This window comes from Peromyscus californicus, unplaced genomic scaffold, assembly GCF_007827085.1.
Source record: "Peromyscus californicus insignis strain IS unplaced genomic scaffold, ASM782708v3 Scaffold_5__1_contigs__length_169319896, whole genome shotgun sequence".
Lineage (NCBI taxonomy): Eukaryota > Metazoa > Chordata > Mammalia > Rodentia > Cricetidae > Peromyscus > Peromyscus californicus.
The window spans coordinates 22386477-22414060 of record NW_026294573.1 but is presented as its reverse complement, the minus strand read 5'-3'; the positions used below and the strand labels follow the sequence as shown (position 1 = coordinate 22414060).

The following is a 27584-nucleotide window of genomic DNA, read 5'->3' as shown; positions in this document are numbered from 1 at the left end:
TGATGCTCAACAGGATCTCACGTTTATTGAGAAGTGATTAATGGTAAAAAGAAAGGCAATGCCCTTTCCTCATTGGCTGAACAAGAAACTGAAGAAACATTCACTACATGTTTTACAATATTTTCTCTTCCAAAATGCATTTCTGAAAACAAGTTTTTACCACTGTTCTTAGCTTTGAAATCAAATTAATCCTGACTTAATCAGTATAATGTACAAGAACAGAACATTTCTTAGGACTCCTAGTACTTTACTTTGAGTAACAAAGGGTCAGAGAAAATGAATCACCCTTACAGACACAACCTTGGGTAACACTGTTATTAACCTCTCCTAGACACAAATTCTTCATAAAGATTTTCTTCCAGTTCGGAAGGGAAAAATCAAATTCCCACTTTCTGGGGTGGACACCCAAAATCTGTGTAACTCAAGTGTTCTCCAAGTGCAAATGTCAAAATGGGAAGAGGAAAGGGTTTAAAAATTAGAGAAAATTGTATGCACTTACGGACTTAAAAATCCGGAAAAATATAGTAAAAAGACAAAAAAAAAAAAAAAAAAAAAAAAAAAAAAAAAAAAAAAAAAAAAAACCAAAGCATTATGCTCTGAATCACAACCAAAGCCAAAATAAAAGGGACTTTTTTTTACCTAAACTACCTAGAGGGAATTTTTGTTTAGGTTTTTCTTTTTTTTTTTCCTTTTTTTTTTTCCCATTTTCCAGTTAAGTCCTATGTCTTTTGTGAAATTCCAATACTTAAACTGCAAGTTTGCAATCGTCTCTGAAGTCAATGAAATTAAGAAAAAAGTCCTAATTTTCTTGAAGGTCATTGTGTCCTCTTAGGATAAGCAGATGCAACCGTTGCTGCAGTCTGTGCAGAACCGCTTTTTATTTCCCACGACCTTGACGTTCCTGGGGAGGTAAGAAAAAAGTTGAAATAGTTAGCTAAAACCTATCTAAATGAAAGTAATAATAAATAAACAAACACAAAAACTACAATCATTTTAAAAGGAAAAGGCCTGGCCAGCTGTGGTGGCACACAACTTTGACCCCAGCACCTGGAGGCAAAGGGCAGGAGGATCTGTGAGTTCCAGGCCAGCCTGGTCTACAGAGTGAACTCTAGGATAGCCAGGGCTATGTAGAGAGACTCTGTCTCAAAACACCAAAACAACAACAACAGAGTGCACAGTCCTAAACTTACGTATTTGCTCCCACTGATCTTATAACTATGGCTCTGATGTTAGTACGAATCCCAGAAAGAATAGCAACCCTCACATTTGGACTTCCATGTCCCAGGTACTGTTAACTATTAATCATCTCCGTATTTTCCCTCCAAAGACTGTATTTACTTCTAAGGCTTATATTTTGTTATGGTTTCATTTAAGATCATCACAACCCACGCTGGTCCCAACTTGGAATCCTCCTGCCTTAGCCCTCAGTGTACTAAAGATAGGCACATACACCAAGCCATTATTCTCATTAAACTAAACTTCAAAGAAGTTATTTACCTGTCCAAGACTATCGACCCAAGATGAACCAAGGACTGTGCAGCTATTGTACCAATCTCTGAGAAAAACTAACGACTTTAATCACCATCACTCAGGAGGCAGAGAGGGGATTCCCAAGGCAAGCTAGCTGGCTAGCTGGACCGGAACTAGGAAGCTTAAGGTTTATCAAGAAAGCCTGCCTCAATAAAGTGGAGATCAAGCAAGGAAGACACCCATTGTCACCTTTGGCCCTCTACATATGTGTGATAAAGTACCTTATATACATGTATGAAAATGTCACAAGGAGACACTACACTTATCAATCACAGCAGTAAACATTATAACTAACCCATATATTCCAATCAGAAAATCAGCTGCTATAGAAAAAGAAAAAAGTTCCATCCAATGTAACAGAAACTTAAGTTTTAATGTTCCTAGAATTTTTCTATTAAACTCTCCTAAAATTTCAAGAACAGACACTGTGATGGTTTGAAGGAGAACGGACCCCATAGGCTCATGTTTGAATACTTGGTCCCCAGCTGGTAGAACTGTTTGGGAAGGATAAGGAAGGAAGTGTGTGGACTTATTAGAGATATGTTACTGGAGGGGAAGGCTTTGAGGTTCCATTCCCAGTGTCTCTGTCTGTCTGTCTCCAACTTTTGTATCAAGATGTGAGCTCTCAGCTGCTCCTGCACTAAACCTTTGTTCCACCATCTCTAAAACCTAAATTAAATGCATTCTTTTAAAGTTGCCTTGGTCACCGTTTTTTATTACAGCAACAGAAAAGTAACTAAGACAGACATATTATTGCTTTACAGTAGGAAAACAGGTTTAAAAAGTAAAATGAAACTGCCAGGCATCATGGCACAGGGCCACAATACCAGCACTCAGGATACTAAAGTAGGAGGATCATCAAGAGTTTGAGGACAGCCTGAGCTGCTAGATTGTGACCCTATCTCAAAAAATAGTAATTCTGGCCAGGCAGTGGTGGAGAACAGCTGTAATCCCAGCACTCAGGAGGCAGAGGCAGGAGTATCTGAGTTCAAGGCTAGCCTGGTCTACAGACCGAGTTCCAGGACATCTAGGGCTACGCAGAGAAACCTTGCCTTGGGGAAAATAATAATAATAATTATCCTGAAGTTAACCAATCTTTCAATAGCACCTTATATCAATCTTTCATTCAGAGATAGGATGTAGCTCAGTGCTACAATGCTTGATGGGCAGGGTTCTAGGTTCAATTTCCAGCACTAGGAACAACAAAATCAGCTGGTACACATAGGCAATCTTAGCATTTGTGAGGCTGGAGCAGGACTGTGAATTCAGAGACAGCCAGAAGTATACAGGAGTTGTTCAAGGTCAGCCTGAAAATTTAAAACTAGTCTACTCGTTCACTTTCAAGCACCATTAAATCTAAAAAAACAAAACGAAAACCCTAAAAACAAACAAAAACAGGTCTTCACTTACCTAACTCATGCTTATTTGCTTTACAAGGTAAATTAGGCTAATTGACTATTAAATAAAATGGTGCTTGTTATAGCTTTTTCTTTAAAGATTTATTTATTTATTATGTATACAGTATTCTGTCTGCATGTATCCCTGCACGTCAGAAGAGGGCACCAGATCTCATTACAGATGGTTGTGAGCCACCATGTAGTTGCTGGGAACTGAACTCAGGACCTCTGGAAGAGCAGCCAGTGCTCTTAACCTCTGAGCCATCTCTCTAGCCCTGCTTCTTATATCTTAACAAACACACAGAAAGTTTTAACCTACTTTCCTTATACTGTAAGAAACCAAACCCTAACAAATACATCTAATTTTACCAACATGCTTAGTCACAACACTTAAAGCTCAGCATGGTGACACAAGTCTAATTCCGGCGGTAGGGAGGCAGAGAGGCAGGAAGATCTCTGTGAGTTCGAGGCCAGCCTGGTTTACATAGTGAGCTCCAGGACAGCTCCAGGCTACAGAGAGACCCTGCCTCAAAACAAAACAAACAAGCACTTAAAATATTTAGTAAGAAAAAAAAAAAAATCAAGAGATAAGGTCAGTTGTAGGATCTCAAAAATGAGGCTAGCAATTTCAGTGTTATAGTTTAATGAGCCAGCTTAAATGTTCAATTTCCAAACACAGCTGTTTTGATACGCATACAAAAAATAAATAAAAATAAAGATTAAAGTCATTACAGGTTATAAAGACCCTTTAGAATTTACACCAAAGCATCTTAAAAAGCAAATGATTTTGGAACGAGTAAATAATTCACAGAATCTTAAATACTAAATCATATTTAAAGTAGTTTTGAGGAACTGGAAAGAAATGGACTCTGGTTAAGAGCACTGGCCTACTTTTCCAGAGGACTGGGGTTCAATTCCCAGCACCCACAAGGCAGTTCATAACCATCTGTAATTCCAGTTCTAACACCCTCTTGTGACCTTTTCAGACCTCTTCAAGTCAAAATATACATGAGACACAAAAATACATGCAGGCAAAACACACGCATAAAATAAATCAATCCCTTAAAAAATTAGAGCATTATTTTGATTAAGAAGAAAAAGTACAGATTAGAAAGAATAAGAATCACTAGGATCCTGCTTGAAGAGTTTCTCAAGGGCCAACTTTTGCAATGCATGGATTAATTAATAATTAGCATCTGAACCAAGCAAGATTTATCAATAAATATTTAAAGGGGTGAAAGTCTGATAAGAAAAAAGATATTCATAGTCTTCTGCTGATGAAAAGGAAAAATTATTTTTGATATAATATTTTTAAGATTTTTATTCATGTGTGCATGTATGTGCATGCCTGGGGAGGCCAGAAGACAGCGCAGATGCCCTGGAGCCAGAGTTAATGGGGTTGTAAGCTGCCCAGCACAGGAGCTGGAACTGAACTAACGTCCTCTAAAAAACTTCAGCAAGTTCTCTTAACTACCGAGCCATCTCTCCAGCCCCTGGACACAGCGTTTGATGTCATCCAAGGTGCCATGAAATTACAATCAATCCTCTTGGTCTCCCAAATGCTGGGATCACAGGTAGGCACCCTCAAACCTAGTAAAAATAGCAAATAAAAATGGAAACCCTGGCAGGGAACAGCTTACATGAAGTTACAAATAATGGCATGAACAAACACCATCTACCTAGTGACTGACCCACTGTGGGCATACTCTCTCTTGAAATCACTATAGTTTAAAGCATATGAAACTAAATGATACCAGACTAGAACCCAGACAAAAGGAAATTGCTATAGAACATTAAGAACATTGGAACCAGGAACTGTGGTTCATAGCACACACCTGTAAACTCAGCACTAAAAGGCTGAGGCTGAAGTCTGAGACCAAGCAGGACTACAGAGACCTTACCTCTAAAAACAAAACAAAATAATACTTTTTCACACCACATACAATGGGACACGCTTGTCATCCAAGAACATAGAAGCCTCAGGCAGGAGGTTCCTGAGGTCAATGCCAACCTAAGCTATATATAGAGAGATCCTGTCTTGAAAAGTTAAAGCCAGCCAATGAGATGGCTCAGTGGATAAAAAAAACACTTGCCAAGTCTAAAGACCCACATGAGAGAGGGAAAAACAAACTTATCCTCTGACCTCCAACAATATCTAAAATTTTAGATTTTATGTGTGTTGTTTTGCCTGCATGTATATATGTGCATCATGTGAGTGCCTAGTAGCTGTGGAGGTCATAGGAGGGTGTGAGAGCCCCTGGAACTGGAGTTACGAATGGGTGGGAGCCACCACATGGGTACTAGGAACCCAGCACAAACCCTCTGCAAGAACAAGAGCTAGGCCAACTCCTCAGACCCTCCATGTCTTTGAGGCAAGGTCTCATGTACCTAAGGCTGGCCTTGGATTCACTGAGGATGACCTTGAATTCCTGATCGTCCTGCTTCTACCTCCCAAGTGTCCTCTTCCAAGTATGTGTCATCACATCTGAATCTGCTTGTCATTTCTGTGTGTGCTCCTGTAAAGGCCAGAGGACAATCTTGGGTATTGTTCCTGAGGTGCCATCTACCTTTTTCAGTCAGCGTCTGTCACCAAGGCAGCCAGGCAGGAAGGCTAGCTGGCCAGTGAGCCCCAGGGATCTGTCTCCAACATCCCACCAGCTTTTATTTATGTGGGTCCTGGGAATTAAAATCAGGTCCCTGTTGTAGGGTAAAAGGGTCAGCCAAACAACACACTGGCCCTGAAACCAGAGCCAAAAGGTTAAAAGGGGACAGTGAAACACACTTTGGCCCTGAAACCAGAGCCAAAGAAACACATTCTGCCCCTGACCAACTCAATACAAAAAACCAACCAATCCCTGAGCACAACATCCAGCTAGTCTCTTGAGCTTATCCAAGCTCAGGGATTGAAATCCGACCAACTCCCACCCTACAAATCTTCACCTAGAAAAAACCCGCCCCTAAGAAGTCCTATATAAACCCTATGCCTGGTCAGTTTGCTGCTGCCTTTTCCCACCCTGGCAGAGGCAGCCACCCTCCTGGATTCTTCCCTCCCAATAAAGCTCTTGAATGAGGTTTGGGCGAGACCTTCTTTGCTGGAAAAGAGCAGAACTGCAACACTTTTGCTGAGAAAACCTTCCCCTAGAGAGCAGAGTTGTTACACTCCGGGGGCCCTGAGTAGAACTGTAACAACTTTGGTGGGAAAATCCTCCCCTGCCGGAGCAGAGTTGCTACATTGGGGAAACCTTTCCCTGGAGCAGACTAAACTGCTAAGCTTACAGTGACTTTGTGGTATTCCTTGGCTCCTAAGTGCCCGAAACCTTTCCATCTGCTTTATCAGATAAACTACACACCAGTCACTTTGCTTGACATTTGTGTATTTTTGTGTGTGTGTGTGTGTGTGAGAGAGAGAGAGAGAGAGAGAGAGAGAGAGAGAGAGAGAGAGAGAGAGAGAGAGAGAGAAAGAGAGAGAAGTGTGCATATATGCCTATATATGTTTGGAAGCCAGAGATTAACATCAGGTATCCATTCTCCCACCATTTATACTGAGGCAGGGTTTCACATTCAACTCAGCTAGTCTAGCAAGCCAGCTTACTTCAGGGATCTGTTGTTTGTTTTTGTTTTTTTTTTAAGATTTATTTATTTTGTTATGTATACAGTGTTCTATCTGCATGCATGCCTGCATGCCAGAAGAAGGCATCAGAGCTCATTGTAGATGGTTGGAAGCCACCGTGTGGTTGCTGGGATTTGAACTCAGGACCTCTGGAAGAACAGGCAGTGCTCTTAACCTCAGCCATCTCTCCAGCCCTCCTACTTCAGGGATCTTGTCTCTGCTTCCCGAGTTGTGGGATTACGGGTGGGCTGCCACACACACCTGTTCAGAATATTTGTGCCCTGTGAAGGTATGTCTTTGCCAAGGCGTCTTCTGATTGGTTATAAAGAGCTGAATGGCCAATAGCTGGGCAGCAGAGGATAGGCGGGATTTCCAGGGAGAGAGAGAAAGAGAAAGAAATCTATGGGCTCATATTTTGCCAGAAACTCTGAAGAAGTCGGACATATGGTACAAAACAGAGGTAACCGAGCCACATGGCAGAATATAGGTTAAAAGAGACAGTTGGAAAATGGCTAAGCTAAAGCCAGGCTTTCATAATTAACATTAAGTCTCCATAGCGTTATTGGGGAGCTGGTGGGCTCACAAAACAAAAGCCTGACTACATTTGAGAAAGCTTGCTACACATGCCCAACATTTACATGGGCCCTGGGGACCCAACCTCCAGTCATCTTGCTTGCCTGGCAAGCATTTTACCCTCCACTGAGCTATTTTCCCCAGCCCTGTACTTATCTTTGATGATACCATTTATTCTGCTTTCTCAAAATTACCACACAATGCACCATCATTAACTATCACACAATGCAATAAATCTCTTTAAATTTAATCCCCTTGCAGAATATTCCTTTACATTGTAAATATGTGTCACTGTGATTGGTTTAATAAAAAACTGAATGGCCAATAGCTAGGCAGGAAGAGGTTAGGTAGGATTTCTGGGGATAGAAAGGACTTGGAGAGGAAGAAAGGCGGGGTTGTGAGCCAGACTCAAAGAAAGCAGCATGCATGGGCAGTACCAAGAGATGAGGAATCGAGGCACACAACAGAACATATGTTAAATAAATAAGTTAATTTAAGTTGTAAGAGCTAGTGGGACAAGCCTAAGCTAAGGCCAAGCTTTAATAATTAATGTCTCTGTGTAGTTATTTGGGGAGCTGGCAGTACAGAGAAAAACTTGCCTTTTTTTTGGGGGGGGGGGAGTTTCAAGACAGGGTTTCTCTGTGTAGCTTTTGCGCCTTTCCTGGAACTCACTCCTGGAACTCACTCCGTAGCTGGGCTACCCTTGAACTCACAGGGATCCGCCTGCCTCTGCCTACTGAGTGCTGGGATTAAAGGCATGCACCACCACCTATCTGTAATTATGTATCCTCTTACCAACATCTCAAACTTCCACCTCTAATATTTAAAGGTGTTTTTGTTTTTTAAGTGTTTTGAGACAGGGTTTCTCTGTGTAGCCTGTTCTGGAACTCCATCTGAAGATCAGGCTGGCTTCGAACTCAAGAGATCCATCCACCAGCCTCTGCCTCCTGAGTGCTAGGATTAAAGGTGTTCACGCCATCACTGCCCAGCTTGGTATTTGTTTTTTAAAATAACTATAATCTTGAATGTTTCTAAGCCTCAACCTCTAGTCTTCGGCTTAAGTAACTGGTTCCAAGTAACACCCACACCTCTATTCAAACCACTTCAGCCCCCTCCTCACTTTCAATCTGTTTACAGAACTAGAGATGTGGCTGTGGTAGAGAGCTTGTCTAGCACCCACAAGGCTCTGAATTCACTACCCAGCACTGCAATACAAACTAATTACAAAGTTTAAAATTTGCTCACAAGAATACCTTGCAGCCACAAGGTGGCAGTGTTCAATTTACTCTATGAAATCTCAAGCTGGCTGAAATCCCTTTGCCCTGGCCTCCTAAAGGTTGGGGTTAGTGGATTGGCCCACCACACTTATCTCTAGTTTAATATCCTTTCTTCTATAAAAATACCTGCTGGGAAGAGGGGGATCTGTGGTTGGTAATGTAAAATGAATAAAAATTTTCTCAATTAAAAATATCTGCTGAGCCGGGCGGTGGTGGCGCACGCCTTTAATCCCAGCACTCGGGAGGCAGAGGCAGGTGGATCTCTGTGAGTTCGAGGCCAGCCTGGGCTACCAAGTGAGTTCCAAGAAAGGCGCAAAGTACACAGAGAAGCCCTGTCTCGAAAAACCAAAATAAAATAAAATAAAAAAATAAAAATATCTGCTGGGTTGTGGTGGCACATGACTTTAATCCCAACACTTAGGAGGCAGAGGCAGGTGGATCTCTTTGAGTTCAAGGCCAGCCTGATCTACAGAGCTAGTTCTAGGACAGCCAAGACTACACAAAGAAACTAAAATAAGTGAATGAATAAATAAGTAAAAACATTCTTTCCAAAGCTAGATAAAGAGCTTTCTGTACAAGCATGGAGACTTGAATTCAGATCCCAAGACTTTCATGTAAAAGCCAATCAGGGTGGTACATATCAATAATCCTAGAGCAGGGAGAAGAAAGCTAGGACAGAGACAAGCAGATCCCAGAGTTCTAACTGGCAAGTCAGTTAGGCTCCAGGTCCAGTGAGAAATAGAGTCTCAAAAATAAGATAAAGAACAGAGGAAGACACCTGACAATGTGCACATGCAAGCCAAGCCCACCCATGCATACCCATACAAAATACTCTCTCATCTTTTACTTATTATTTTTATTATTTTGTGTGTTCCGTCTGCCTGCATATCTGTGTACTAAGTGCATGTCTGGTGCCTTCAGAGACCAGAAGAGGGTGTCAGATTCCTTGGAACTGAAACTACAGATGGTGGTGAGTTCCCATGTGTATGCTGGGAATTGAACCGGGGTCCTTTGGAAGAGCAGGCAGTGCTCTTAACCTCTAAGCCATCTTTCCAGCCCCTCCTCCTCCTCCCACTCTTCAGTTTTCATTTTAAATATGTGTCTGCACATACTGTGCACATGCATGCAAGTGCCCTCAGAGTCCAAGAGGACACTGGATGATTCCCCAGAATTGGAATTATAGGCAACCAATTGTGAGCAGCCTGACATATATGCAGTAACCAAATTCCAGTCCTCTGCAAGAGCAGCAAAGTGCTAAGCCTTCTCTCCAGCCCCAGTTCATTTTTAAAGAGAGTGTTGGTGACACGGGCTGTGAGATTTTCAATCTCCTAGACAATATGCCACCTTGCCCAATTACTTATCATTTGCTTATTCGCTCTTCTTCTACTTTCCCTTTCTTTTTGTGGTATTGGAAATTGAACCCAAAGCTTTGCACATGCTAGGCAAGCTTTACCACTCATCTATACTCCCCAGCCCTCTCTCCACTTCTAAGTGTTCATAAACTACAACTGAAGGCCGGGTGGTGGTGGTGGTGGTACATGCCTTTAATCCCAGCACTTGGGAGGCAAAGGCAGGAGGATCTCAGTGAGTTTGAGGCCAGCTTGGTCTACAAAGCAAGTTCAGGACAGCCAGAACTGTTACACAGAGAAACCCTGTCTCAGAAAAAAGAAAAAAGAAAAGTACGATAAAACAGGGTTATTTTTAAGTGTAACCAAAAGTAAAAATTGAAAATACTATTTCTAAACCAAATGAAATTGTTTGCCAAGATGGACTATTCTCAGAATCATTATTTGGCATTCCACTAACAAAGAGCTACAAGTAAAGTGCAACAATTTCACAACTAATTTTATCAGGCAAGGCAGTGGCACAAGTCTATAATCCTAGTAGTTGGGAAGTGGAGGCAGGATCATGCTCAAGGTCACCCTCAAACTACAAAGTGAATTGCAGGCCAGGCTGAGCTAGAATAAACCCTGTCTCAAACAAATGAACACCCCCTCAACTTTTGAAGTCACATTCTAAGCAACTAACTCGAGATATCTAAGAGTCACTCAATTTTAAAGTTTAAAACTTACAAATGAGAAGAGGAACAGGACACTGGAGAGATAGTTCAGCAGTTAAGAGCATTTGCTATTCTTCAGAGGATCCAAGTTTGGCTCCTAGCACTTACAGGGTGGCTCACAACTGTAACTCCAGCTCCAGATAACTGACTCTCCATGGTTGCCTCAAATTCCTGAGCTCAAGTCTACCAGCCATCCATGTAACAGGGACTACAGGTATGTACCACTACACATGGCTCTTCATTTATACCTAGACTGCTTATCTAGTAAAATTTAAATAACTCTGGAGGTAGGACCTAAGTATAGATATAGCTTTAAAACCTTTTCAAATAACTCAAAAGTTATCTTTAGACCTATAATTCCAGCACAGGCTCCAAAATACTGTTTCAAAAATAAAAACAAGGGCCAGGTATGGTGTAAACCACACCCTTAATCCCAGAGCTCAGGAGGCAGAGGCAGGCATGATCTGGCAGGTCTGGTCTACACAGTGAGTTCCAGGACAGCCAGGACTACATCATCAGACCCTGTCTCAAAAAGAAAAAAAGGGAAAGAGAGATGGGATCAGTAGACAGGGGCATTGACTACTCTTCCAGAGGACCTAGGTTCAACATATGGCAGCTCACAACCACCTGTAGCTCCAGTTCCTGCACACACTTGCTGCACAGACATACATGCAGGCATACATGTATGCGTACTCATACACATAAAAATTAAACACACACACCCCAAGGGGACCCCATGAGATGGCTCAGCAAGTGAAGGGCTTTGCTTCAGAAACCTAAGGACTGCTGGGTGAAGTGACACACACCTTTAATTGCAGTACTTGGGAGGCAGAGGCAGGAGGATCTCAGTGAGTTCCAGGCCAGCCTGGTCTACATACAGAAAAACAAAAATAAAACAAAGTCTGACAAGCAAATGTAATCTCCAGAACCTACACGAAAGTGGAAGAAGAGCCAACTTCACCACGTTGTTCTCTGACCTGCACGTGTGATATAGCACACTGCTCCAAACACACACACTAATGTTTGGGATTTTTTCAAATTTAAAAAAAAAAAATCTTAAATCAGTATTTTCAGGAGATGGAGAGGATTTATACTATGATACTTTTTCCACATCTACCCAGTGTCCCACCTCCTTATCCCTTTGCTGGATCATGAACCTTAAGTAATGTAACTTTTGACATAAATGGCTAAATTACCCAATAACTGGTCTAGGCTCTAACTCTGCCAATGAGGTGATGTAACCTTATAGTTTTTGTGTAAACTAGAAGTGAGTGGACTATAGTCTTCCACTCAGTCTTATGACATCTCAAAACCATTTGCATTCTTGCTCTTACTGCCTATCATTAAATCACAACCCTGGAAACTCTCATCAAATGGACTTTAATTCCAAAGGATCTGACACCTTTTCTGACCTCCTCAGGTTCCTGAATGCATGTGGTGTATTCAGGCTCACATATACATAAAAACACGTAATTTATTTTATTTTGGGTCATGTCCCCTGGAAATGAGTTAAAGATGACTGTGAGCTATCATGTTGATTACTGGGAACTGAACCCAGGTCATCTGCAACAAGTGCTCTTAAACCTCTTGAGCCATGCTTTCCAGCTCCATAAATATTTTCTTTGAAGTTCACGTATCATGCAGTAGAGCACACCTTTAACCCCAGCACTTGGGAGGCAGAGGCAGGTGGTCCCTGTGAGTTTGAAGGCAGTCTGATCTGCACAGAGTGTTCTGGGACACCAGGGTTACACAGAGAGACCTTTTCTCCAAAATAAGTAAATAAACAAATAAATAAATTCACGTGAAGTCAAATCTTACATGAGTCTATCTTCTCTAAATGACTAAACTTGTGTATGTAGTAGGCAGTTTCTGATGTTTGTGAAGACCTGCCAGAGGACTGGGATGTAACTATGCTGGTAGTGTTTGTTTGCACTTGTATGCACAAAGATTTAAGCTCCAACACCACATAAAATCAGGTACAGTAGCTTATGTCTATAACCCCAGCACCCAGAAAGTAGATGCAGTATAATTATAAGTTCAAGGTCATCTTTAGCTACATAGCAAGTTCTGGGCTGTAAGACCCTATCTGAAAAATTAAATAAAAATTACAAACTGAATAATCATAGGGATCTCCCCCATTGGCTAACAAAATCCAGAGATGCACAAATACCTTTCAGAAAATGGCACAGTATAAAAGTAAACAATAACAAAGGAAATGGTAGTGTTTGCATACAACCGACACTTTTTTTTGGGGGGGGGGGGTTCAAGACAGGGTTTCATGTGTAGTTCTGGTGCCTGTCCTGGATCTCGCTCTGTAGACCAGGTTGTCCTTGAAATCACAAAGATCCACCTGGCTCTGCCTCCCGAGTGCTGGGATCAAAGGCGTGAGCCACCACTGCCGGCCCTTAAATATTTCTAATCCCATCAGCTGAATCAAGAGATATAGAAGTATTTGTTTTGTATGCACAAAGTAAGCTCCAATACCACATAGTCAGGTATGGTAGCACATGCCTGAAACCCCAGCACCCAGAAAGTAGATTTGGGATAATCATTAAGTTCAAGATCAAATAAAGTTGAAAAGAGCAGCTTCCTCTATTTCTAACAGCTACATAACCCTGACTGGCCTGAAAAAAATCACTATGAAATTAGGCAGGCCTCAGAGACCTATCTACCATTTCTTCCTCCTCCATCTTTCCATTATCTTTCCCTACTCATCCTCCTTCCAGGTGTACATGTAATTAAGCATTCCATAAAACTCGAGTGACACTAGTCTTAGCTGGTCTTGCTAGTCTCTTCTGTACTTGGTCACATACTGTAACATCAACACTGAAAAAGTTATTGTGGGGAGCTGGAGAGATGGCTCAGAGGTTAAGAGCACTGGCTGATCTTCCAGAGGACCTGGGTTCAATTCCCAGCACCCACATGGTAGCTCACAACCATTTATAATGGGATCTGGTGCCCTATTCTGGTGTGCAGGCATACAAGCAGGCAAAACACTATATACATAATAAATAAATCTAAAAAAAGTTATTTGCGTGCATATAATGTATGCGCAGGAATGCACGCCTGCAGTGGTCAATTTTGTAAAATGTTCTCTTCTCTCCTCCATATTTTTAGTGTTTCCCATGTATGCAGTGTACAGCTTAGTGTGTTGTAGGTGTGCTTGTCTGCACCAGAGGCTGACATCAAGTGTCTTCCTCTATCATACTCCACTTTTTATTAAAAGTTGTTTGTTTGTTTTTAAATTATGTGTGTCTATGCAAGTGAGTGCAGATGCCCCCAGACACCAGAGGCATGGACCTCCCTGGAGCTGAAGTTATAGGCTTTTGTCAGCTACCCAGCATGGGTGCTGGAACTGAACTCAGATCCTTTGCCCAGAGCAGTACATGCTCTTAACTGCTGGACCATCTCTAAAGTTTTTTTGGTCCATCTTTAAAGCAATCAAAAACATGAATTCTAGGGACTGAACTCAAGCTCTCCGGCCGACACAGCCAGCATTTTACCCACTGAGCCATCTTGCTGGCCCAGTGTCAGCATTTTAACATACACTGTTCTGTAACATTTCAAGTGACCTCATGTTCTAATTATCCCTAACACCAGGTCTGCTGGAGCTTGTTTACTCAGCAGGGTGGAAAGTATTACGCAGATACTTGCACTACCTTTGTTGGAGTTATAATTGTGTCCAGAAGGGGGCGGCAACAACTTTACAGCCACACTTTTCTTCTTGGCTCATTTGCAGACTTAGGGGTCAACAGTGAATACAGAAAAGCAGAAAGAGATCACCGTTGCTTGCCTTACTTCACTAGTTTTTTGTTGTTTTTTTTTTCCTTCTTTTAAGAATTACAACCGGGTCAACATTGGAACAGCTTGCAGTCTGACTATGATCCCAGGGAACCACGTTAGCAGAGAACTAGAGTAGACTGCCCTGACCTACACATGCACACTGTGGCTCATGCACCCACATGTGTACACAAACACAAAATAAGTGACAATAAATAAAGAGCTATAGGAAAGTCCTTTATCCCTTGAACTAGGACATCCAATGAGAATTCAATGCAGTGTTTCAAAAGCTGTAGCCACCTCTACAACATAACAGCAAAGAAATCTAGGCTTCTTCACTCACCACACCCCCACACTAAACAACACAACACATAGCAGAGACGCTGAACCTGAAGAATTTCCACTCACATTCCTCCATTTCTTTTTTCTCTTTAAATCAAGGGTGCCATGTAGCCAGCCCAGGCTAGCCCAGAGGTAACACTGAACTTCTGCTCCTCCTGCCTCCACCCTTCCAGTGCTGGGATGAGGTGTGGGCCACTCAGTTTATGCAGCGCTGGGAGCTGAACCCAGTATTTTGTACATGCTGAACAAGCATTCTACCAACAGAGCTACATTTCCAGACACTGGAAATAGGGATCTGACTCCCACAATTTGTCTTCTGACTCCCAGGCACGTACATGTGGAGTATACAAATACACCCACACACAGAAGGGGGTGTCCACTCAGTAAGTGTGAGGAGGAACTTCAAGCGTTAAAGCAGGAATAAATGGAAACAACAATTAGTATGTCTTTGTCCTTTGACAAGGCCTCAATGTGTAGCCCTGGCTGTCCTGGAAGTCACTACCAGGCTGGTCTCAAATTCAAGAGATCCGTTTGTCTCTGCTTCCTGAGTGCTGTGAGTAAAGGCAGGTATGGTTATTTCTATCCTAATCATTTAGTTAGAAAATGTAGAACCTGGGTGCAATGGCTCACATCTGTAATCCTGAAAGGCTAAGGAAGGACGGCTTCGAGTTTGAGGCCAGTCTGTGCTACAGTCAGGCTGTCCCAAAGAACAAAACCAGTCAACACGTTTATAACAGATTACAAAGCCACTAAAAGTGATGTCACAGAATCTGGTGTGGTATAAGTGAACAACACTCAGGGCTAAAAAGATGTTTTGAACCAGGCCAGTGGAATAGCTCAGTGGGTAAAAGGAAGCCTGAAGACCTATGTGGTGGAGATCAACCCCTGACCTCTAAAAAGTTCCCCTGACCTCCACTTTCATGCACGGGGATGTGCTTGCTCTCTCTCACAATTAAATAATGCTTTAGATACAAAGTTTAAAAAACAAGTTACAAACCAGGACATAGCTGGCCTGTAATCCCAGCACCCAGGAGGTGGAGGCAAGAGGATCATGAGTTGAAGGCCAGGTGGACTAGATTGGGGAGGAGGGAGGGGAGGACACCCAAAAGACAAAGATATCGCTAAAATTTACTGGAAATGTCAAGCCAGACAGATGCAGTTTGAAGGTTTCAGGATACTGAATTATATCAGGTGACAGAAGGATTCAGTAATAATGGCTGGCTGTCTCTACTTCAGTGTGGTCTGCCAAGATCCATGTCTGGTCATGGACCTTCAGAACAGCTGTGATATCCTAGGAGAAGTTTTAAGTGCTTCCTAGTTACGTCCAAGTTGCTTGCTGCATTACCACCCCTCCATGCCATCCAGTCTTCTGCCATCTTGTAATTAACACAAAGCACACACACCTAAAGTAGTGCCTTGATGAGCTATGAATCCCATTCTCACAAACTCTCTTGGAAGCCTAATAAACTAACAGATTATAGTCAGTTATGCAAGGACAGGAGGAACAAGCATCGGACTGAAATGGAACAGGGCTAGCATCGAGCTCTCCTGAAACCAGAGTCTCTTCCCAAAGAACATTACCTCAAAGGCAATGGGGCATAAATATAATCAAAGCTTTAACTTTTATCTGGTGTTTTGTTCACCAGCCTGAGAACAATTAGGATACTCATCCATCTAAGTCTTTATGTGTGGTTTTAGAAATAAACCATTACCTTTTTATTTAAAGGCGGATAGTGCTAAGGATAGAACCCAAGGTCTGGTGCATGTTCCCCAAACATTCTACCAGAGTTACATCCCTAACCCTAGACTTTCATTATTAAGTTCATTCTAGGAAAACAGTAAAAGTCTAGTCAATCCTAAGATAAGAATCTCACATCTAATTATACAAAGTTCATTATCAGAACTGGCCGGTAACTCAGTGAAGCTCTTAGCCTGCATAAAGCTCTGGGTTCAATTCCAAACAATGTATAAATGGGTTGTGGTGGCAGTCAGTGGTGGTAGCTATAACACTAGCACTTGCAAAGTTGAGATAGGAGGATCAGAAATTCTAGCTCAACGTGTAAAGGTGCTGGCCATAACCCAAGAGACCTAATTTGATTCCGAGAACCAGATAAAATAAAGGTAGAAGGTGAGAACCAACTGTGTATCTGTGTGCTCCTACCCTAAAGCGGGCACAGAAGGCAGAAGGAGGACCACGAGTTCAAGGCCAGCCTAGGCTACATATTTATTGGGGCTAGAGAGATAAGCAGTTAAGAGCACTTGTTCTTACAGAGATCAGGGTTCAACTCCCAGCACCCACATGGCAGCCTGTCACAACCATCCATACATACACTGTGGTACACAGACATACAAAAGCGTAAAACCTAAAATAAATCTAAAAACTTAGGGGGGAAAAAAAACAACCTAAAATATTAAAAAAAATTAGCTTCAGTACTGGAAATGATGGTACACCTCTTTCCCAGCAGAGACAAACAGATCTGTGAGTTCAAGGCCAGCCTGGTCTACATAGTAAGTTCCAGACCATGGATGACTACACAGTGAGACCCTGTCTCAAAAGTCAAACAAACAAAAAAATTAGTCTCAGAGATTCAAAGTCATCCTCAGTTAATGAGGTCTGAGGTCCTAACTATGAGATCCTCTCTCCAGGTTCAATTCACTCACAACCACTGCAGTGAATTTAATCCAAATACACCCTTGAATAAAAGTCAACATAGATTCAGGGGCTTAGCTCAGAGACAGACTGTTTCCCTAGCATGCTCAAGGTCCTCGTTCCATCCAGAGCACTGGTTTAAAAATAAAAACACAAATTCACCCTGAGTTCAATCACCAGCAGAACAAAAATTAAGCCAGCATAAATCAACAGTAAACTCCAGTTTCATGGGATCTGAAACCCTCTTCTGGTTTCTGTGTGTATACCAGGCCTGCATGTAGTACACAGACACACATGCAGGCAAAACACCTGTACACAGAAAATAAAAGTTAATAAAATATGAATAAGTAACAAAAAAGGTGGAAAGAAGGCTCAATGGTTAAGATCACTAGCTGCTCTTCTCAAGGACCTGGGTTCGATTCCCTGCACCCAAATGGCAAAGCCTACAAACACCTGTAACTCCAATCCCAGGGTACCCATCACCCTCTTCTGGTCTCTGCAGACCTCATGCATACATGCAGGCTCATATACATACAAATAAAACAATATTTTTTTTGTTCTGTTTTTATTTTCGAGACAGGGCTTCTCTGTGTAGTTTGAGTCTGTCCTGGAACTCACTTTGTAGACCAGGGTGGCCTCAAATTCAGAGATCTGCCCACCTCTGCCTCCTGAGTGCTGGGATTAAAGGCATGTGGCACTACTGCCTAGCAAAATAAATCTTAATAAAACAAACAAACACCCCCATTGTGGTCCTAAAATTTATATATACCTAATACCCTCAGAGCAAGCACTGTGTATTTCAAATAAATCACTCTAGTTTGGATCCATTTTCTATCACTCTTTCTACCAGATTTTAAAAAAAAAATCAAGATAAAATGAGTAATAAAATGTTAAAACCAAGTTTCCCCAGTCCCTTTAATGCCGTTTTTAAAGTTTTATATAGGGGGCTGGAGAGATGGCTCAGAGGTTAAGAGCACTGACTGCTCTTCCAGAGGTCCTGAGTTCAATTCCCAGCAACCACATGGTGGCTCAGAACCATCTGTAATGAGATCTGGTGCCCTCTTCTGGCCTGCAGTCATATATACTGTATACATAATAAATAAATAACTCTTTAAAAAAAAAAGTTTTATATAGGAAAGTTTTAATATTAAAAGTTTTATATTAAAACTTTCCTATGGCTGGGGATGTGGAGCAGTGACCATAGGGCTTGCCTAGCATATCCTTGTTTCAATCCCTATCACTGAGAAGAAAATAAATAAATAAATAAAGTGAACACTACAAACAGTAAAACATGTTCTAACAAACAATGTCAATTCTTGCATAGCGTGTTCATACTTTCTGTATATTACACCCTCCATCCTTCCCTTTCTCATCATACCATCACTTCAATTATCCCTTTTGTATCTTTACCTGTCTCTATCAGTTAAGTTCAAACTGTATTGTTTCTGCTCTCCACTAATGCTCACATTCCTTCACACTAGGGTTCAAAAGACCAATTATACTCCCTCCCATAAAGCCTTAAGCTGCTACATGACACCATTATTTCCAGAGCTTTTATTAACCATTCACTCACTGCAATACCTCTCTTAGCCTCTGTAATGCCTCCTCCTTCCCCATAGTCTGAATAAGCTCGTTACCTTTTTAACACTTTCTTCTTCCTCTTGGCGTTTCTCATAGTGTGAGAAGTCATCAAAAATGGAAGTGGTGTGCTTGTAGCTGGCTATGATTTTCAACACCTGCTTAGCTTTTTCCAGAGGCACTTCCTGAGTGTCCCTAGAGTTGGTCACTGGTTTATTCTCGTTGTTCTCTAGACGAATGTGTCGCAGTTGGCTATTGGGAACGTCCTTCACAAAAATCCATCTGACATCAAAACGACCCTTCCATTTGTCCTGGGACCACACACCTGCACATGTGTTGTAGTCCACAGCAGATTTCATCTCTGCAACTCCACAGAAGTGTCCACTGCCGTTGACACTGAAAAGTAAGTAAACGGGACCTTTCCCGTTCATGGAACGGTACGCAGCATCCAGTCTCTTGTTACCGTGCTCTGTGCTGCACCAGATATTATACTTAATGGAACGGTGGATATCGTCCTCAGAGTAGCTCTTAATGATGAAAACCCGGCCATGTTTCAGATTCCAGTCGAAATCTTTAGGGTTATAGTTATTAATGGACCGAAGCTTCTCCAATACTGGGTGAGGCTCTGAAGGAGCAGATCCAGAGCCTGCCTGAGACTGTCCTACTCCATTACCATCCACCCCATTATGACCGAACCCACTGCCACGGTTCCGAGGTGCTACCCAGCGAGCTGGCTGAGCTGCCTGTTGCTGGACTGAGAGCTGGGCAGGCTGTGGTGGAGGCGGAGGCAATGGCTGTGTCTGTTGCCCCACTGATGTCTGAGCCACTGGTGGGCTATTATTGGCCTGCTGTCCTACAGGCTGAGGAGACCCCTGGGTTGGCTGACCTATATTTTGAACCAAAGCCTGTGAGGGAGCTTTTGCCACGGGACCCTTGTTATCCCAAGTTCCAATATCCATGTTATGCTTTATTGGGGGCGGTGGAAGACTTGATCCTGCAATGCCATTCTTGGTCTTCAGTTTAGGTTGCTGTTTTGCAGGCTTGCTAGCAATATCAGCCCAAGACGCTGGTTTTGGAGGAGCAATAGTAGCTGGAGGCAAACTGCTAGAAGCCACAATGTTACTAGTAATGGACCCACTACCAACAGCAGAGCCTACAACTTTTGGAACACTGCTTGCAACTTCTGTGCTACCCAGTTTCAGTGCTGCCATCCCTTGGTCTATAGTATTCATGCCAGGAGCTTTATTGAGGGTCTCATTGGCAAAAGCTGACTGTCCATCAATCATGGCTCCACCTAAGGAGCTGGGTGCATAAGCATAATTGCTACTATATCCAGAGCTTTGAGTAGACTGTCCCTGAGAACTGTTATTTCCCCATGCTGAGAAGTCGATCCCACTGGGAAAAAAATTAAAACCATGCTGACCAAGAAATGGAGTGCTACCTAGGGCTCCTGGCTGCCCAAACATTGCATCTGGTAGGAAGTGGGGCTCCCCGTTGCTCAGTTGTCCATAGGAAGTTAGATAGGGCATGGCTGTGTCGCCTCCAGTAGACCAAGCAGCTTCACCCAAAGAGTAGGAAAAGCCAATGGAGGGGCTGTAGTAACTGGGTAAGTAGGAGTCTGACATGGCAGTATATGCATTATTCTGTGGAAGAAAAGGCAAATACATCAAAACAACATATATATATATAAATAATATAAATAACAGGACATTTCCTTCCACAATCACAACTCAAGTATTTGAGCCATCACTACAAAAGGGAGTAGCCCATATACCTTTCTGTAAACTTCTTTGCATTTTTGAACTATATGAAATTTTGATGTGATATCTGCTGGTTTTTTATGTGCTATGTAGCCCAGCTGGCCTCAAACTTACGGCAATCTTCCTGCCTCAGATTCTTTTTTTTTTTTTTTTTTTTTTTTTTTGGTTTTTCGAGACAGGGTTTCTCTGTGTAGCTTTGCGCCTTTCCTGGGACTCACTTGGTAGTCCAGGCTGGCCTCGAACTCACAGAGATCCGCCTGGCTCTGCCTCCCGAGTGCTGGGATTAAAGGTGTGCGCCACCACTGCCCGGCTCCTGCCTCAGATTCTAAGTGTTGGGGTTAAAGATATGTTACACCATACCTAAAGGTCCTGTGTAAACATGTAAAGTTGATACATATAGTATATAGTTTTGTTTTGTTTTTGCTGTTGTTGTTTGTTTTTGTTTTTGAAACAGGGTCTTACTATGTAGCTTTGGCTGTCCTAGAACTTGTTATGGAAACCAGGCTGGACTAGAACTCAGTATGGTGGGATTAAATAAAGGTGTATACTACTAGGGCTGGAAAGTAGCTCAACAGTTAAGAATATTTGCAGTACTTCCAGAAGATCCAGATTTGGTTCCCAGCACACACATGGCAGCTAACAACCATCTGTTACTACAGTCAAGAGATCTGATACCTTCTGTAAGTAATGCAAACACGTGGTACATAACATACATGCAGGCAATACACCCATACATACCACAATAAGGCAGGGTGGGGAGTGTCCCCATACCCCATCATGCCTGGTCAGTTGTTCCTTTTACACAGGTTCTCACTATGAAGCTCTAACTGGCACAAACCAGGCTGGGCCTTGAACTCCCAGAGATCCCCCTGCCTCTGCCTCCCAAGTCCTAGAATTAAAGGTTCTTACTCTACATCCCAGAGAGGTGGGAACTATGTGCCCCAGGCTTACTTCTAACTCCTGCCAATCCAGGCCCAATTGAGATGATGTCTTTATTAAAACTAATTAATTTTGGATTTAAAAAAGTGGGAGGGCCGAGCGGTAGTGGCGCACGCCTTTAATCCCAGCACTCGGGAGGCAGAGCCAGGCGGATCTCTGTGAGTTCAAGGCCAGCCTGGGCTACCAAGTGAGTTCCAGGACAGGCGCAAAGCTACACAGAGAAACCCTGTCTCGAAGAAGAAAAAAAAAAAAAAAAAAAAAAAAAAAGTGGGAATTTTGGGGACTGAAGAGATGGCTCAGCAGTTAAGCTGACTGCTCTTCCAGAGGACCCGGGTTCAATTCCCAGTACCCACGTGGCAGCTAACAAAACTGTCTGTAACTCCAAGAGCTGACACCCTCACACAGACATACATGGAGACAAAACACCAATGCACACATATACATATACATACACACACACACACACACACACACACACACACACACACACACACACACACACACAAAGTGGGAATTTTGCAAGATCAGTGTTTAAGAGCTTCCCAGCAAAAGAGCCAGACAGACTTCATGGCACATGTTTGTAATCCCAGCAAGCAGGAAATACAGGTATGAAGGTAGAACTCAAGAGCTTTCTTAGCTATACAGTGAGTTTGAGAGCTAACAAAACCAGATTCTAGTGGTGGTGCACACCTTTAATTAATCCCAGCACTCAGGAAGCAGAAACAGGCGGATCTCTGTGAGTTCGAGGCCAGCCTGGTCTACAAAGTGAGTTCCAGGACAGGCTCCAAAGCTACAGGGAAACCCTGTCTCAGGGGAAAAAACAAAAACAAAAACAACAAACAAACAAAAACAGATTCTATGTCCAACAAGAAAAAAAAAAAAGTAGGGACTGGAACGATGACTCGGTGGCTAAAAGAACTTAGGTTCAGTTCCTAGCACCATGTGGTGGCTCACAACCATCTGTAACTCCAGTTCCAGGGAATCTGATGTCCTCTTCTGACCTCCACAGGCAAACACTCACTGTACACACACACACAGAAAAACAGATGGCTCAATGGGTAAAGGTGTTTGTCACCATGCTTAATGACCTGAATTCAATTACCAGCGCCCACAGGGCCAAGAGAATTGACACTACTGTCAAGTTGCCTTGGCCTCCACATACATGCCATGGTAGCCCCACATCACATAAATGCTTAAAAATAAAAAAGCCTAGCTCAATGAGCAGTCAGGTCAAGAACTTGAGTTAGATCCCTGGAACCCACATGGTGGACAGAGAGAACCAACTCCTGCAAACTGTCCTTTGCCTCCAATCTGTATGATGACACACACATGCCCAGTTATTTATATTGTGTGTGTGTAAGAAAATTTTGGAAGGGGATTAAAAAAAACAGAAAGAACTAGAAATTTCAAGTTCTAGTCCAAATGTCTATCCAAGCATTCTTCCCTCATAAACTAACAATGTTCACTACATAAACTCTACAATAACTGGAAGGGAAATAGTGGTTTCCAAAAGACTTAAAATATGGGTGGGGGTAGAGGGATTACTTCCTGTTTCATTTCACCTATAAAATGAATGCCAATCATTTGAAATTTATACTACCTTTTGCATTAGAAGTATAAAAGTATGACATTAAGTCTATAACCTTAAATTATCAGAAATATGAAATGTGTACAATTACTCTTCACATCAAGGATATAGACTGTATTGTGAGAGCTTTAATCATTCTTGATCTTAGTTTGTGATTTTTTTTTTTTTCCCCAATAAAAACCCTACAGCACTGCTGGGCAGAGTGGTGTACACCTGTCATCCCAGCACTGGGGAGGCAGAGGCAGGAAGATCTCCATCAACTGGACGCCAACATGGTCTACACATACATAGCTCCTGGCCAGCCAGGGCAACACTGTAAGACCTTATCTCAAAACTAAACTAAATAAACCCTACAGCACACAGAATAACCTCAAATGAAAAGCAAGAGGTACATGAAATTGATCTCCATAAATACAGAGCTCAATTCATATAATCTGCCTTAGCTGTAATAGTTCTAGTAATATAAGACACTCATTATTTACCAGTCCATTAGCTACCTAATAGGTAGATCTGACCTGAAGAGACTTGAAAACGGTAAGTACCTTAGGACTTGAACTTTTATTACCAAGGCCAGGAAACAGTATAAACAGTTTCTTCAGCCTCTAAACACATCTACATAATAAAATTCAACTAATGGAGTTTGAGAAGGCCAGGTGTGGTAACTTATGCCTTTAATCCCAGTACTCAGGAGACAGAGGCAGACAGATCTCAGCGAGTGTAAGTAAGGCTAGTCAAGATTACATAGGGAGACTCAAAAAGACAAACAAACAGAGACAGACAGAAAGAAGAAAGTTAAAAATTACATGAATAGCTGGGTGTCGTGGCACACGCCTTGGGAGGCGGAGGCAGAGGCAGGTGGATCTGAGAGTTTAAGACCAGCTTGATCTACATTTGAAAGAGTTCCAGGACAGCCAGGGCTGCTACAAAAAGAAACAGTGATGTACACCCAGCTCTAAGGCTTACTCTTGGTGACTGACCACAAAAAAACAAAGAGCCACCCTTCTTCAAGGTTTATAACTACGGCCCAATTTTTTAAAAAGGTCCTTTAAGCTTCAGCTTACTTCTGAAAGAAAAACAAAACGCTCTTATTAGCACGGACTAGGCCAAGACATCCGTGAATGTCTATACCTGTAATGACAAGTTCCCACATGCTGCAGAGCTCAGAAATCTAAATTACACAATACTTTACAAGAACTACCTAGAATTGATTCTAAATGTTCCCACTCTCTGTTAAAGTGATTAGGAAAGCAAACTACTTCATTAACAGTAACTATTAACAATTCATTCCACTACTTCCTTCCCTGATTTTCTTGATTAGCTGGTTGTCCTCTGTGGAAACTTTCTGCCAATTACTTCCTAGATCAGCAGTTCTCAATCTCTGGGTCACAACCCTTTTGGGGTCCCATTATCAGATATCCTGCATATCAGATATTTACATTATGACTCATAACAGCAGCAAAATTAGTTATGAAGTAGCAACAAAAATCATTTTATGGTTGGGGTTCACCACAACATGAGGAACTGTATTAAAGGAAGGTTGAAAACTACCCTAGATGGTTTTTGTACTCTTAACTATGAAAATTTTTAGATACGTTATCTCAAAAATCTTACATAAGACCCAAATCTGAGTGTACACACACACACACACACACACACACACACACACACACACACACACACACACACGTCAAGTTACTGAGAACCAACTCTATTTCCTTCCTACAGGGTATGTTCACAATTTTATATAAATGTTGCATAAACTTCTTAATCTATGTTACAATAGCTTAAAAGTAATACCATCAACTCTTTTGATGTATAAATTTTGAAGTATAAATCTGTGGACTTATGTTAACTAAGACTTTGTGACCGTCATGAGACAGGAAAACAAAACTGGTGAATCAAATAAACCTCCACATGTACAGTTCACATTAGGGGTATCTGAATATATATGCAACTAATCTTTCCATCAGAAACATTAAGTACATCTCAAACTTTTTTTGTCAGCGATGGACATTATACCAGAATGACACACTGGTGCAAAAGCCCTCTCTCCATCACTAAGGAAGTTCAGGCCCACCTGCAACTGCAATCATTTTTTTTTTTTTTTTTTTTTTTTTTTTAGTTTTTCGAGACAGGGTTTCTCTGTGTAGCTTTGTGCCTTTCCTGGAACTCACTCTGTAGCCCAGGCTGGCCTCGAACTCACAAAGATCCACCTGCCTCTGCCTCCTGAGTGCTGGGATTAAAGGCGTGCGCCACCACCGCCCGGCTGCAATCATTCTTGATCTGAGCATCAACTGTGCTAAACAATGTTTTAACTTTAACTCCATTTCTCTTCCAGAAAAGGTAGGTATACAAAGTTGTTCTCTATAGATATTAAATAAATGCAAATCAAAATAGCAAGCATCCCACTTTGTCTCACTTCAAAATTTTAATACACGAAAGCTCATGAGAGACCAATGGATGGTAGTTTTGTATCAGTGAAATTCAAGTGATTCTACGCTAAAATTTCCTCACTACATCAGGAACCCAACTTTCCTAAAAGACAAGGTTCTGTTTCCTTCAGTGCAGTCAGAACATTAAACTCGGGCCAATATTCTAAATTTTGCACTGACATATTCCTGGCAAATGAGGGACAATTACTCAATTATTGTTCTTACACAACGAAATGTTATCAGTACTATAGCCTATAACATTTGTTTGTTCTATAACAAGTTAATAAGTATTAAGAGTAAACTCCCTCCAACACAAAAGTGAGACTTACTAACAGTACACAACACCCTCAGATAATAGAAAACGATCAGTTACTCACGGGCCTTGCCTGTGGACTCAAGTAAGGTTCAAAATCATCATCATTTAGTCCATCCTTTTGATGCACAGATCCATTTTGTACTAGAAGGAGAAAGTCAAATTAGTAATGTCCTGGCCCGAGAGTTCCCTCCCAAGTTCAGCAATTACATTCTCACCAGGAAGAGATCACGCTGGTTCACAGAGCCACCAACCTCTTAAAGGGATAACATGAGCGCCAAGGCTCAAGCAAGATTCCCCAGTGAAAAACTCTCTCTCCACCCCAGAGCAAGCTGATCTTTTTAAAAGGTCAGTTTATTGGCTCCTCGGAATTTCAATTCCCTCCGGCTTTCTCTCCCCCCTCACATGTGAGTTACTTCCAGAAAGTGATCCACGAGGAGGAAAAACAAAGGCCTCCTAAGACCTACGGGAAACTAAGGACCTGGTGCTTTTCAAAACGCCTTCCACCCCCACCCGCTCATGAATTACTCGTTGTTAACGAAAAAGCTGCTCGCCAGCTGCAAGAACACACCAAAAGGGTCGCACACCCGGCGCGAGGCACCTGCGAACTGAGCCGCTTCGGAAAGGTCCTTTCCCCGGGGCGCGTCCCCGAGACCCCGCCCCCCCCCTGGCCGGCGTGCTCGCCCCCCCATCCCGGCCCGCGGCCACCGGCGGAGCCGGGCTTACCTTTGTTTCCTTGACCTTTGGGTCTCTGCGGGCGGAGGGGACGTCGGCGAGCAGCAAGTCGTCCGGGAAGAAAACGGAAAAGGAAAAGACAAATGAGAACAGGGCCCGCGCCGGGAAGAAAGGAGCAGGCAGGCCTGAGGGGACGCGTGGTGAGGGGGAGGCGGGGGGGGGGGGGGGGGGGGGCGGAGAGCGCTAGGCCGGCGGGTCACCCGGGCCGGGCCAGCAGCGACACGAGGGAAGGAGAAGGAAACGAGGAAGGAAAGCCCGGGCCGCTAAGGGGAGGGAGCGCGGCGCGGCCGGCGAGGTCCGGGGAGGAGCGGGGAAGAGCGGGCCAGACCGGGAGGCGCAGGGCGCGGCCGGCCTCAGGCCGGAATCCCAAGCCGCGAGAGGAGGCGCCGCCGCCGCGGCCCGGCCAGGAGCGGCGGGCCCGGGCCTAGTCGGGCTCCGTCTCGACTCACACAATGGCCGAGGCATGCGGGCTGGGGCCTGTACCTGCTCCAAGAGGCTGCTGGCCGACATGGTTCTCGGATCCTCACTGGTGACGACGGCAGCGGACTCCTCCTCAGGACGGCGGCAGCGGCGGATTGAGCCCCGGCGGCGGGAGCAGAGGGTGCGGCGGCGGCGGCGGCTTTTGTCCCTGACACTCGGGAGCCTCGGCGGACGCAGCGGAGACACAGCGCGCGGCTCGGGCTCCGGCTCCGACTCGGCGACGCTCTAGCCGGACAGCTCAACGCCCGTCTCTATGCCTTGGCGCCGCGCGCGCGCGCGCGCCCCTCGCAGCCGGAATGTGGGCGCCGAGCAGCGGAGACGGGCGGCGCGCGCGGCGCGAGCGCTGACTCTCACATTCACTCACCCACGCGGAAGGGGCCCGGCGCGGAGCACCTCGGGAAGGCAGCGCGGTGCCCGTGGCGCCCTCTGGTGGGCTGGAGGAGCGGAAGCGGCGCGCGCCGCCTCCCCGCCCCCACCGCCGCCGCTTTGGGCCTAGGAGCGCTGGGTGGCCGGGGTCCGCGCCTGGAGATTTTGGCAAACA

General features: G+C 43.4%; 1 protein-coding gene across 1 annotated transcript; it reads right to left on the bottom strand.

The window, feature by feature from the left end:
* Ythdf2 (YTH N6-methyladenosine RNA binding protein F2) lies at positions 1 to 27362 on the bottom strand. Its single transcript, XM_052716973.1, has 5 exons — positions 27047 to 27362; positions 26555 to 26579; positions 25893 to 25972; positions 18856 to 20439; positions 1 to 901 (listed from the first exon to the last, which is right to left on the bottom strand). Exons 1-5 carry the CDS (start codon positions 27071 to 27073, stop codon positions 878 to 880), a joined length of 1740 nt encoding a protein of 579 aa, XP_052572933.1. The 5' UTR covers positions 27074 to 27362; the 3' UTR covers positions 1 to 877.
* Positions 27363 to 27584: the final 222 nt, after the last annotated feature.

Bases quoted from the DNA above. Each gene is read 5' to 3' on its own strand.
- Ythdf2 (XM_052716973.1), bottom strand. From the start codon at position 27,073: ATGTCGGCCAGCAGCCTCTTGGAGCAG. The intron at 25,973-26,554 runs GTAAGCCCGGCT...TTCTCCTTCTAG, and splicing joins CAAAGGTCAAGGAAACAAAG to TACAAAATGGATCTGTGCAT. The intron at 20,440-25,892 runs GTGAGTAACTGA...TTTCTTCCACAG, and splicing joins TGAGTCCACAGGCAAGGCCC to AATAATGCATATACTGCCAT.